At 41.9% G+C, this 13,182-nt stretch overlaps 1 protein-coding gene across 3 annotated transcripts in view; it reads right to left on the bottom strand.

Annotated features, from left to right (window-relative positions):
* The window catches only part of PLCE1 (phospholipase C epsilon 1), a 390,353-nt gene that overhangs the window by 82,198 nt on the left and 294,973 nt on the right, over positions 1–13,182 (bottom strand). For all 3 annotated transcript variants that reach the window (XM_055425048.2, XM_088842145.1, XM_055425050.2), the window contains exon 7: positions 12,600–12,805. In XM_055425048.2, coding sequence (XP_055281023.2) covers positions 12,600–12,805 — 206 coding nt within the window. The remainder of the gene's footprint in view (positions 1–12,599; positions 12,806–13,182) is intronic.

Here is a 13,182-nt window from a genome sequence, read left to right as displayed (position 1 = left end):
CTCTGTGGACATGAGTTTGAGTGAACTCCAGTATTTGGTCATGGACAGGGAGGCCTGGCGTGCTGTGATTCATGGGGTTGCGGAGAGTTGGACACGACTGAGCGACTGAACTGAACTGAACTGACACATTTACTCACTTGAAGTTATTCAAAAACATTAGCTCAAAAAGGTTTTTCAGAATAGTTTTAGATTAGGAGAGAAATTGCAAAGATAGCATACCCCATATCCAGTTTTTCCTCTTATATTAACGTCTTACATTCAGTTCAGTCGCTCAGTCGTTTCCAGTTCTTTGCGACCCCATGAATCACAGCACGCCAGGCCTCCCTGTCCATCACCAACTCCCGGAGTTCACTCAGACTCATGTCCATTGAGTCGGCGATGCCATCCAGCCATCTCATTCTCTGTCGTCCCCTTCTCCTCCTGCCCTCAATCCCTCCCAGCATCAGAGTCTTTTCCAATGAGTCAGCTCTTTGCATGAGGTGGCCAAAGTATTGTAGTTTCAGCTTTAGCATCAGTCCTTCCAATGAACACCCAGGACTGATCTCCTTTAGAATGGACTGGTTGGATCTCCTTGCAGTCCAAGGGACTCTCAAGAGTCTTCTCCAGCACCACAGTTCAAAAGCATCAATTCTTCGGCGATCAGCTTTCTTCACACTCCAGCTCTCACATCCATACATGACCACGGGAAAAACCATAGCCTTGACTAGATGGACCTTTGTTGGCAAAGCAATGTCTCTGCTTTTTAATATGCTATGTAGGTTGGTCATAACTTTCCTTCCAAGGAGTAAGCATCTTTTAATTTCATGGCTGCAATCAGCATCTGCAGTGATTTTGGAGCCCAAGAAAATAAAGTCTGACACTGTTTTCACTGTTTCCCCATCTATTTCCCATGAAGTGATGGGACCAGATGCCATGATCTTCGTTTTCTGAATGTTGAGCTTCAAGCCAACTTTTTCACTCTCCTCTTTAACTTTCATCAAGAGGCTTTTTAGGGTGGTGTATTTGACAGAATTCATGAACCAATACCACAAAACACCATTTTTTATTAAAGCACATACTTTGTTTAGTATCAGTCTTTCTTTAGTATTAGTATTCATCTTATACTTTGTTTAGTATTTGTATTAGTCTTTGTGGCATGATCGGTGATGTTATTGCCTTTGCCTGTTAACCGGAATATTGGTGGTTCAAGCCCACCCAAGGATGCCCTTCTTTGTGTACCTTTGGGCTTCTCTGGTGGCTTAGACAGTAAAGAATCCACCTGCATTGCAGGAGACCTGAGTCAGAACCCTGGGTTGGAAATATGCTCTGGAGGAGGGCATGGCAACCCAATCCAGTATTCTTGCCTGGAGAATCCCCAAGGACAGAGGAGCCTGGTGGGCTGCAGTCCATGGGGTTGCGAAGAGTCAGACACAACTGAGTGACTTAGCATAGCACAGCACATACTTTGTTTAGATTTCTTTAGTTTTTTACCCACTTCCCTTTTCTGTTGCAGGATTCCATCCAGGAGCCCATATTACATTTAACCTTCATATTTCTTTATGTCATGGTTTCTCAGAATTTTCTTGAGTTTATGATCTTGACAGTTTTGAAGAACAGTGGTCAGGCATTTTGTAGAATGACCAACAATTCGAATTTGACTGATAATTTTCTCATAATTATTCTGGTGCTCTGGGTTCTGGGGAGGAAGACCACAGAAGCTAAGGGCCATTCTTGTCACATCATATCCAGGGAACATACTATCAACAGGACTTATGCTGCTGATGTTGACCTGGCTGAGGTAGTGCTAGTCAGTGTCCACTTTACAGTGCCCACTTAAAGTTACTTAAAAAAAACAACAACCTCCTTTCTACATTGTCCCCTTTGGAAGGAAGTCATTGTGTGCAGCCCACACATAAGGAAAGGTGAGTCTGCTCTACCTCCTAGAGGTCAGAATATCCACACAAGTTATTTGGAATTCTGCATGAGAAATTTGTCTCTTCTCCCCCATGTGTTTGCTTAGTTATCACTTACATACATGGACTTGTGAATATTTATGTAATACTTTGGGTTATAATAAAAGCTTCCCTGGTAGTTCAGATGGTAAAGAATCTGCCTTCAATGCAGGAGACCTGGATTTGATCCCTGAGTTGGGAAGATTCCCTGGAGAAAGGAACAGCTACCCACGTCAGTATTCTTGCCAGGAGAATTCTATGGACAGATGAAACTGGCAGGCTACAGTCCATGGGGTTGCAGAGTCGGACACGACTGAGTGATTTTCACTTACTTACTTGGGTTATAATCTGATACTATTTTATTTTGTTACTCAAATTGCTCCAGCTTTGGCCAACAGAATATAACTTTCTGTTGGCTCTTATTCATCTTTGATATAACCTCATTATTGTTTTAGTTTTTTTTTTGCCAGCACTTATTTACTTTTTCTGGCACAAGATACTCCAGGCTCATCTTGTATATTTCCTGCCCCAGTCCTAGAAGCAGTCATCTCTCCAAGGAGCTTTGCTTTCTTTCACTGAAAACTTACTAGAAATCAAGATCTGAGTTCTAGGTGCAAATCCATTCTTTTTAATGCAGTTTTCTTAATGTTACATCTCAACATAAAAAGTGAAGAAAGAATGAGAAAGGAAGAAAATCTTTTGTGTTTAAATTACCACAATCCCTCTGAAATTTCTCTCAGTAACAGTGGGAAACCAATACTCAGGTTCTCTTACATAATACTTCTGTGCATTCTATACATATATGTAGCAAGGTGGTTAGGGACACAGCTTGGGTTTAATGTTAGACTCTACTACCTCTTCACTGCGTGATCTAGTCAAATCACTCAACCTCTCTGAGCCTCACTTTACTCATCTGCTAATGGCAAAAAGACAATACCCACTTTCAGGGAGTAATGGTGAAGCTCAAATAAGATAATACTGGTAAGTGATTCAGCACAGACTCTGGCTCAGTAAAGTTCAGTTCAGTTCAGTTCAGTTCAGTCGCTCAGTCGTGTCCGACTCTCCGCGAGTACATGACTATAATTAAACATAAAAAAGATCAAGGTCTTATCCTACCTCTTCTCCTTCCTACTTCCTTTTCTCTAGGCTAAATCAGTCCAGCTGTTCCTCTAGAGGGGCTTTCCTCAGGGCCACATCCAAGTTCTTTAATCTTTTTATTTCCTTTCTCTGGGACCATTTCCATGTTCTCCCTGTCACACTGCTTGCTGATTTTTTTTTTTTTTTTTCCTAAGAGCAAGAAGGATTCAATTGGAGAGTATCAATACCCATGAAATGTAACATATGTTAAATTGGACATAGAACTTCTGGTTTTACTTTAGCAAGAGAAATGGTGTTGCCCATATTCCATTTAATTTGAGTTGTGAGCTAAAGCACGTATTTTCCAGTGAAAAACTATGGGCATTATGAAAAGTCGTGTCTGGAAAAGAAAAATTATGAGGTTTTTCTGGAGCCTGTTTCAACTGCTCAGCTATGATGTAAGCTGGGAGAGAATGGACAGCATCTTTCTTAGCATCAGTTCTATTTTAGACACAAAAGAATTAATGTTAGGTGTTAATTCCTCTAAAAGGCAGTCTTCTAGGGACTAATGCCCAAGATAAAATTGGCAGTTGTAATAAAATAAGATCACTTTAAGAAGGAAACTAGTAGCTTTGTTTCTTACATCATATAGTGAATTTTATGCACTTCTGCGCCTGATTCTCTCAGGAGACAAGTTTCTGTGGGTTTACAAGAAGGAATTAGGTGGGACTTAAAGAGTTACTCAGGAACCAAGTGGCATCAAAGATGTGGTACTGGCAAAAGAAACTACCTAGTCAAATTTAGGTCATATGCCTTAAGGAGAGGACCAAGAAGTGAAAAGAGAAGGAAAGTTTATATTTAACCCCTAAAGAGGTTCTGAAGCATCCTTCAGTTAGAAAGTATAAATTGACAGGTAAACACCTTTCTAATGTTCCATGATGAAAATCTGTTTAAAACTATAACTCATTTAAAAAATATTTATTTAAAAAATTTTTATTTATTTGGCTGCACTGGGTCTTAGTTGGGGACATGGGACCTTTGATCTTCATTGTGGCATGAGGGCTCTTTCAGTTGTGGCATTCGAACTCTTAGATGCAGCATGTGGACTCTAGTTCTCTGACCAGGGATTGAACCTGGGCCCCTGAACTGGGAGCATGGAGTCTTATCCACTGGACCACCAGGGAAATCCCTGAAGATCTTATATTAGGGGAAAAGTGGGCTACTTATCAGACTTCCCAGGTGGCACTAGTGGTAAAGATCTCAACTGCCAATGGAGGAGACACAAGAGACTCAGGAAGATCCCCTGGAGGAGGGTACAGCAACCCACTCCGGTATTTTTGTCTGGGGAATCCCATGGACAGAGGAATCTGGTGGGCTATAGTCCACAGGGTTGCTGACTGAAGGGACTTGGCACTAATTTTCTTCATAACATTTTGTTACTCCTGCAAAGTTAAAAGGATTACATAAACATGATTCATCAAGTGATAAGCCTAAATTTAATTTTGTAAGACATGAAAAGGTGCACCTTTTCCAAAGGACTTGCTATAGCTCTACCCTGTAATAAAATTGAGAGTTTTAACTTTGCTTCTGGCAAATTCTTGCTTTTAATTAACTTAGCACTTTCCTCAGCCATAGGCAGCTTATAAATTATAGCTGTATAATGCAAGGACTTTAAAGCCAGCCTGCCTGAGGTTAAATTCTGGCCCTGCTAAATGTGAGATTTTGAGCAAAATAGAATTGCTGTGAGGATTGACTGATTTAAAGTATTTAAAACCGTGTTCGTTTAAAAGTAGGCTCTTGATAAATAATAGCATGTCAAATATTAGTAATATTATCATGGCCCAGCTTGTGTGTGCAGTCAATATACTAAAACACAGCCACCCAAGCAAACACTGCTTCTCTGTAAAAATGGTGTCCAAGTTTCATGCTGGGATTCAAGTGATAAACAAGCTTAAACTGAATGTTGTGCATGCATGCTCGGTTGCTCCATTCTGTCTCTTTCTGAACCCATGGACTATAGCCCGCCAGGCTCCTCTGTATATGGAATTAATCTGGCAAGAATACTAGAGTGAGTTGCCATTTCTTCCTCCAGGGCATCCCTGGTCTCCTGTATTGGCAGGCGGATTCTTGACTACTGAGCCCACCTGGGAAGCCCTTGAATGTTGTGCAGATAGTGGGAAAATGGCTTTCTTTGTTACGGTAATAGAAGCAGGACTGGGTCTTGTGTACTGGCCAAGCAGACAGGAAAAGAGAGAAAGAGAAGGGTTCCTGGGTATCCCCAGTCCCAGAAACCCCTAACAGAGCCAGCCATGGGGTGGGAGGAGACAGTGTTAAGGTCTTGACTGGGCGGACGCAGTCAGTTGTCCCTAAGGATGCTGTGAGGTTGGTGTTTATAATGCTGTACCATCCTTCATGGAGAATAAGTGACTGGTTTCCTATCATTTTATTATTCAGGTGTGCACATGTGCGTGTGTATGTGTGGCAAGTCCTGGTATCTATGATCTTTTCTCAGATACTCTACTTCCTTATGCTTAGCTTTTTAAAAACTTTTAATTTTGTATCGGAGACCTGCCTCTTGAGAAACCTGTATGCAGGTCAGGAAGCAACAGTTAGAACTGGACATGGAACAACAGGCTGGTTCCAAATAGGAAAAGGAGTACGTCAAGGCTGTATATTGTCACCCTGCTTATTTAACTTATATGGAAGAAGCACAAGCTGGAATCAAGATTGCTGGGAGAAATATCAATAACCTCAGATATGCAGATGACACCACCCTTATGGGAGGAAGTGAAGAGGAACTCAAAGGCCTCTTGATGAAAGTGAAAGAGGAGAGTGAAAAGGTTGGCTTAAAGCTCAACATTCAGAAAACAAATATCATGGTTTCCGGTCCCAACACTTCATGGGAAATAGATGGAAAAACAGTGGAAACAGTGTCAGACTTTATTTTTTTGGGCTCCAAAATCACTTCGGATGCTGATTGCAGCCATGAAATTAAAAGACACTTACTCCTTGGAAGGAAAGTTATGACCAACCTAGATAGCATATTAAAAAGCAGAGACATTGCTTTGCCAACAAAGGTCCGTCTAGTCAAGGCTATGTTTTTTCCCATGGTCATGTATAGATGTGAGAGTTGGAGTGTGAAGAAAGCTGATCGCTGAAAAATTGATGCTTTTGAACTGTGGTGCTGGAGAAGACTCTTGAGAGTCTCTTGGACTGCAAGGAGATCCAACCAGTCCATTCTAAAGGAGATCAGTCCTGGGTGTTCATTGGAAGGACTCATGTGAAAGCTGAAACTCCAATACTTTGGCCACCTCATGTGAAGAGTTAACTCACTGGAAAAGACTCTGATGCTGGGAGGGATTGGGGGCGGGAGGAGAAGGGGACGACAGAGAATGAGATGGCTGGATGGCATCACTGACTCAATGGACATGAGTTTGAGTGTACTCCGGGAGTTGGTGATGGACAGGGAGGCCTGGCGTGCTGTGATTCATGGGGTCGCAAAGAGTCGGACACGACTGAGCGACTGAAACGAACTGATAGCTGATTAACAATGTTGTGATAGTTTCAGGTGGACAGCAAAGGAACTCACGCTTAGCTTTCTTCTTTCTATCCTTGTGGGATCATCTTTCAGGGAAGTGTCTGAGGTTTTTGGGATGGGAGAGCAGCGAATACTCTGTGTTCTCCCATAAAGAAGGGCAGGGTGACTGAGGGCTGCTTTTCAAATGGTGACTGTTGCCACAGATGCCCATACCTTAAGGTCTCCCCTATTTGTGATGGTAGGCATTAATTACAATAGCCACCATTTATATGCCTTTATCATGTAAAATTCCTTATTTTACATGTATCCCCTCATATAATCCTTACAACAATCTTATAAATAAAGCATTATAATCATTCCCATTTTATAGATTACAAAATTGAGGCTTAGTAGGATTCCCTGGTGGTTCGGAAGGTAAAGAATCTGCCTGCAATGCAGAAGTCCTGGGTTTGATCCCTGGGTTGAGAAGATCCCCTGGAGGAGGGAATGGCAACCCACTCCAGTATTCTTGCCTGGAGAATCCCATGGATAGAGGACCCTGGTGGGCTACAGTCCATTGGGTTGCAAAGAATCAGACACGACTGAGTGACTAAGCACAGCACAGCAGCAAGATTAAGTCACCTACCCAGGTGACACAAATACTAAGTGGTGGGGGCAACATTCAGTCTCAGACAATGTGACTGCAAGCTTTGAGTTCCAAATCATCCCAGCCTCCCTTCTAAGGTTCTGCCTGAACTTGTTATCTGCTTATATCCAACTTCTCTAAATGGAATAATTCTTTTTAAGCAGTATTTTAGAGAGGGTGGACAATATTGATAATAATAACTTGTGGCTCCTGTATCACCCAACACTCTTCTCTATACACCTAAATATTCTTAATTTCCATTTTCCTACAATGGTGCCATACGCTACTCTTATGCCTTCATGACTTACACTCACACAAACAAAACTTATTTATTCTTCATACTGGTAAATTTGAAAAGTTATTATTAATGAGCTTTACAGGTCATATGAAATGTAACTGGACCACTTTTAGAACTGAGATGTCCCTAATCTATAGGAAAAGGAGTACGTCAAGGCTGTATATTGTCACCCTGCTTATCTAACTTATATGAGAGTACATCATGAGGAATGCTGGACTGGAAGAAGCACAAGCTGGAATCAAGATTGCCGGGAGAAATATCAATAACCTCAGATATGCAGATGACACCACCCTTATGGCAGAAAGTGAAGAGGAACTCAAAAGCCTCTTGATGAAAGTGAAAGAGGAGAGTGAAAAGGTTGGCTTGAAGCTCAACATTCAGAAAACAAAGATCGTGGCATCTGGTCCCATGACTTCATGAGAAATAGATGGGGAAACAGTGGAAACAGTGTCAGACTTTATATTTTTGGGCTCCAAAATCACTGCAGATGTTGAGCGCAGCCATGAAATTAAAAGACGCTTACTCCTTGGAAGGAAAGTTATGACCAACCTAGGTAGCATATTAAAAAGCAGAGACATTATTTTGCCAACCAAGGTCCGTCTAGTCAAGGCTATGGTTTTTCCAGTGGTCATGTATGGATGTGAGAGTTGGACTGTGAAGAAAGCTGATCACCGAAGAATTGATGCTTTTGAACTGTGGTGTTGGAGAAGACTCTTGAGAGTCCCTTGGACTGCAAAGAGATCCAACCAATCCATTCTAAAGGAGATCAGTCCTGGGTGTTCATCGGAAGGACTCATGCGAAAGCTGAAACTCCAATACTTTGGCCACCTCATGCGAAGAGTTGACTCACTGGAAAAGATTCTGATGCTGGGAGGGATTGGGGGCAGGAGGAGAAGGGAACGACAGAGAATGAGATGGCTGGATGGCATCACCAACTCGATGGACATGAGTTTGGATAGACTCTGGGAGTTGGTGATGGACAGGGAGGCCTGGCATGCTGCGATTCATGGGGTCACAAAGAGTCAGATACGACTGAGCAACTGAACTGAACTGAACTGAATCTATAGGAACTAGAAATAAAAAGAAGTTGAGGGTTCCAAGTGACATGAAATGCCTTCAACACTGCAGGAGGAAAGATCCTGCCCTGCAGTTGATCACATGGTCAGGCTCACAACCCAGCTCTGCTAGGCACCACTTAGGGAAGTGACTTCACCTCTCCAGGCACCACTTTCTCAACTGTACACGGAGATGATAAGTTGATGCCCTTAAGATCTTACTGACATTTTGAGATTATTTCAACCCTGTTCCATTCCTGCTGAGATCTTGAATTTCTTATGATCATCTTTCTGGGGTTTCTGTCAATGTTTTGAGTGGGTGTTCTGGCAGGAGTAGCTGAGATGTTTGAGAAGAATTATTAGAGCACCCTACAGATTGGGTGAACCAAATGACCATGAAATCATCCCTTCTTTCTCTGATGTAATTTTCACAGGGTTGGTGGCTGCCATAGGAAAGGGGCTGGAGATTACTGTTTACAGAGTCTTTGTTTCAGCCATATCAACAACAAAGCACAGTTCTCTTGGGTTTTGAGATCTGGAAATCCCTTTTTCACACACAGCCCTGTACTGGATATTTTAATGCAGGACTCTGGATCAGAAATGGATTCCCAAGTCCTGGCAGATGGTCCTGGAAACAGTGCTTGCTGATCTGGTTTCAGTGAATTCTATTAAACACCCCCACCCTCATCTTGCATGTTCAGTGGTTCTTTTCAAAACTGCCATCATGTGGGGTAAGAAAATTTACCAGTACTGAGGTACATAAATTTCAACATGAGGATTTCAACCTGACTTCTCGGGTTTTGTAAAAGAAATATTTTGCCATTTTGTTCTTCTTTTCCCCTTCTAAGAGTGCTTACAAGCAGAATCTAGAAAATGGGAAATAGAAAAGCAGTGATCTTAGAATATAGATGATAAAACGATTAGGGAGAGGACAAAGGAACAAGCAGAGAATTGGAAATAATGATTTCAAAAGAGCTGATAGTATGAGGTATGAAATTTATTACTTAAAGGAAACCCAGTCAAAACGAAAAAGATGGTAAAGAAAAACTCAGAGGCCTGGTCTCTGAATCTCGACCAAAAGTGAAGTGAAGTGAAAGTCGCTAAGTCATGTCCATGACTCTTTACAATCCCATGGACTATAGAATCCATGGAATTCTCCAGGTCAGAATACTGGAATGGGTAGCTGTTCCCTTCTCCAGGGGATCTGCTCAACCCAGGGATTGAACCCAGGTCTCCCGCACTGGCAGATTCTTTACCAGCTGAGTCACAAGCGTTCCTAAAAGTATCTTTAGAAAGACCAACACCTATAAGTAACATATATACCTACACACACACACACAGCCCCAAGTGAAGGTTGTTATAAAAAAAAAAAGCATATGAAATTTTATCTATTCAGAGATGATGTATCCTTTATTGGAGTATTTAAGGAAGGAATTTCAGCCAGATCTCAGTATGAGGAACAGGTATGCTTCTCCCAAATATTTGTTTGATTTTTCTTACAAAGACTGTGATTCCTGATTCCCTATTTTTTATGGTCACTATCTCAGAACAAAATTTAGTCACTGTAAAGACTATAGAGTATACATTTCTGTATGTTTTATTTTTTCTTATCCTACTTTCCTTTTCCCTTCATATCTTTGATTATTTACATTTATTCTTATAAGCATCTACAAAATCTTTTGTGGGAGGATATAGATATATACATAGATACCTATGTATAGAGACAGGTAGACAGAGGTAGATGTAGATTAAGGAGTTAAGGGCTATGAGAGGCCTCAGTGCTTACTTGTAGATGGTCCTCTCTATATATACAGTGGCACCAACATCACAAAAATTAGTGAGACACTTTCAAATAATCTTTGACTTGAGACCAACTTAAAAAGAACAATCGGTAGAAGCTACTTGTGAAATTTGAGCTTTAGGGATGTGACATCATGGTAAGGGCAGTATTGATTCATCTTTGAGCACCTGGATCCCCTATGGGGGAATGAGCTAGGAGATGAGGTTTGGAAAAAAGCTCAAAGACTTTGGAAAAACTGGGACTACGGGTTCATCTCTTTAATAACAGTACTTGGGATTCAGGCACAAGGTGTTCATTTCTGTGTTCACAACTGATTCTGAGGATCCAGCACTACAATTCCAAAGGAATTATTTTCCCAATGTAGGCTCATACACACACAGTCATCCATTGGGAATTATTTTCTCAATGTAGGCTCTTCTCAATGTAGGCTCATACACACACAGTCATCCATTGGGAATTATTTTCCCAATGTAGGCTCTTCCCAATGTAGGCTCATACACACACAGTCATCCATTGGGAATTATTTTCCCAATGTAGGCTCTTCCCAATGTAGGCTCATACACACACAGTCATCCATTGGGAATTATTTTCCCAATGTAGGCTCTTCCCAATGTAGGCTCATACACACACAGTCATCCATTGGGAATTATTTTCCCAATGTAGGCTCTTCCCAATGTAGGCTCATACACACACAGTCATCCAGGAAAGACTTTGCAAAACAAACAGCGATGTCTTACAAGGACTGGGAGACAACTGCCAGGTATGACTCATGAGTATGCCACACAAATAGAACCTTTTGTGGCCAAGATGTCAAAACCAGCAGATGTTCTGCTTTTGGGTCATGCTCAAGGATTCTTCCAGGTGCATCAGACTCTGCTTTGAGTTGGGTTTGACCATGAATAAATGGCCTTGAAGAGATGCAATGCCTACCCTAAGACCATTGATTTCTGAACTTCTCATTTGATCTTGGGTTAAACAAGCATGTCATGGTTAGACTGCAATGCTTGTCAATAAACAGCAATCGAAACAGCCAAGCAATCACAACGCTGCAGATGCCACCTGAAAGTGAGATCCTGTAAGTACTGCAATGCTTGTCAATCACTGATGAGCTGCCTTAGAATCATCAGAAGTTGTGGGGAGCTGCAACAGTGCTAATTTCTGTGTATGACTGACTCCAATCCTATTGCTGCTGCTGCTAAGTTGCATCAGTCATGTCTGACTCTGTGCAGCCCCAGAGACGACAGCCCACCAGGCTCCCCCGTCCCTGGGATTCTCCAGGCAAGAACACTGGAGTGGGTTGCCATTTCCTTCTCCAATGCATGAAAGTGAAAAGTGAAAGGGAAGTCGCTCAGTCATGTCCGATTCTTAGCAACCCCATGGACTGCAGCTTACCAGGCTCCTCCGTCCATGGGATTTTCCAGGCAAGAGTACTGGAGTGGGTTGCCATTGCCTTCTCCACCACTAAATCAGTATATTTGATTTTAAAATGTTAATATTTGCCCCATACCTTACCCAGTAACTAATAAACCTTTTTTAAAAAATTAGCTTTTTAATTGAAGTATTGGTGCTTCCCAGGTGACACAGTGGTAAAATTAGCCTGCCAAGGCAAGAAATACAGGAGATGCCAGTTCAATCCTTGGGTCGGGAAGATCCTCTGCAGGAGGAAATGCAGCCCACTTCAGTATTCCTGCCTGGAAAATTCCATGGACAGAGGAGCCTGGCGGGCTACAGTCCATGGGGTTGCAAAGAGTCGGACACAAGTGAGCAACTAACACATGCACAAACACATCAAAGTATAGTTGATTTATAATGTACACTCTGGATACTATTGTAGAAGGGAATGGCAACTCACTCCGGTATTCTTGCCTGGGAAATTCCATGGAAATTCCATAGCCTAGTGGGCTACAGTCTGAAAGTGAAAGTGAAGTTGCTCAGTCGTTTCCGACTCTCTGCGACCCCATGAACTGTAGCCTACCAGGCTCCTCCATCCATGGCATTTTCCAGGCAAAAGTACTAGAGTGGGTTGCCATTTCCTTCTCCAGGGGATCTTCCTGACCCAGGGATTCAATCCGCATTGCAGGCAGATGATTTAGCATTTGAGCCACCAGGGAAGCTGGGCTACAGTCTATGGGGCTGCAAAGAGTTGCACACGACTAAGCAACTAACACACACATGGATGCTATTTAGAACCTGAAACCAAACTGGAGTAGGAAAAAGAAGAAACGAGAATCCTAACTTTTAAATCCCATGTAAAACATCCCATGTAAAACTTACTGCCATCGGGCTTTATCCTTCAGGGAATTTTTCCTTGAGCTGCTCCCTTCACTGGAGCTGTCCTCTTCCTCTGTCTCCAGACTTCGACTGCAGCTCCTGATGATCTGAAAGATGCTGTTGACAGTGGACTCCTTCTCTGAATTCTTTAAGCCATTCTGTCCCACTCGTTGTAAGAAATTATCTTGTCCACTATAATCGGCTACAAACTACAGAGAAATATATTGAGGATTTGTTATCGCAGTTTCACATACTACATCTCAGTAACCTACTTGGCTAGAGAAATGAAATCAAAACAGTCATAAATAATGGAATTTGTGCCTATTTTATTGGGGGGAAAACCAACCTCCAGGAAAAACATTTTTTCCTTTCACCACATGAAATACCAAAACTTACTCTTGTTTCCACTAAGACAACTTCAGTCCCTCTAGGAATCAACACTCCACTTCGAGTTTACAACACAAAAAGCAATATTATTTCAAGGTTCCCTAGGGAAAAGATTAGCCACTTTCCAGAGGAAGGACAGAGTTATTTTATTCCTGTAGTGAGAATTGAGAAAAACCATGACAGAAATCTATTATTCTAT

Source organism: Moschus berezovskii, chromosome 12 (assembly GCF_049115385.1).
Source record: "Moschus berezovskii isolate FMDL1 chromosome 12, NW_MosBer_1.0, whole genome shotgun sequence".
NCBI classification, from domain to species: Eukaryota; Metazoa; Chordata; class Mammalia; order Artiodactyla; family Moschidae; genus Moschus; species Moschus berezovskii.
Note: the sequence above shows the minus strand (reverse complement) of the source record. Positions and strands in the feature narration are given on the sequence as shown.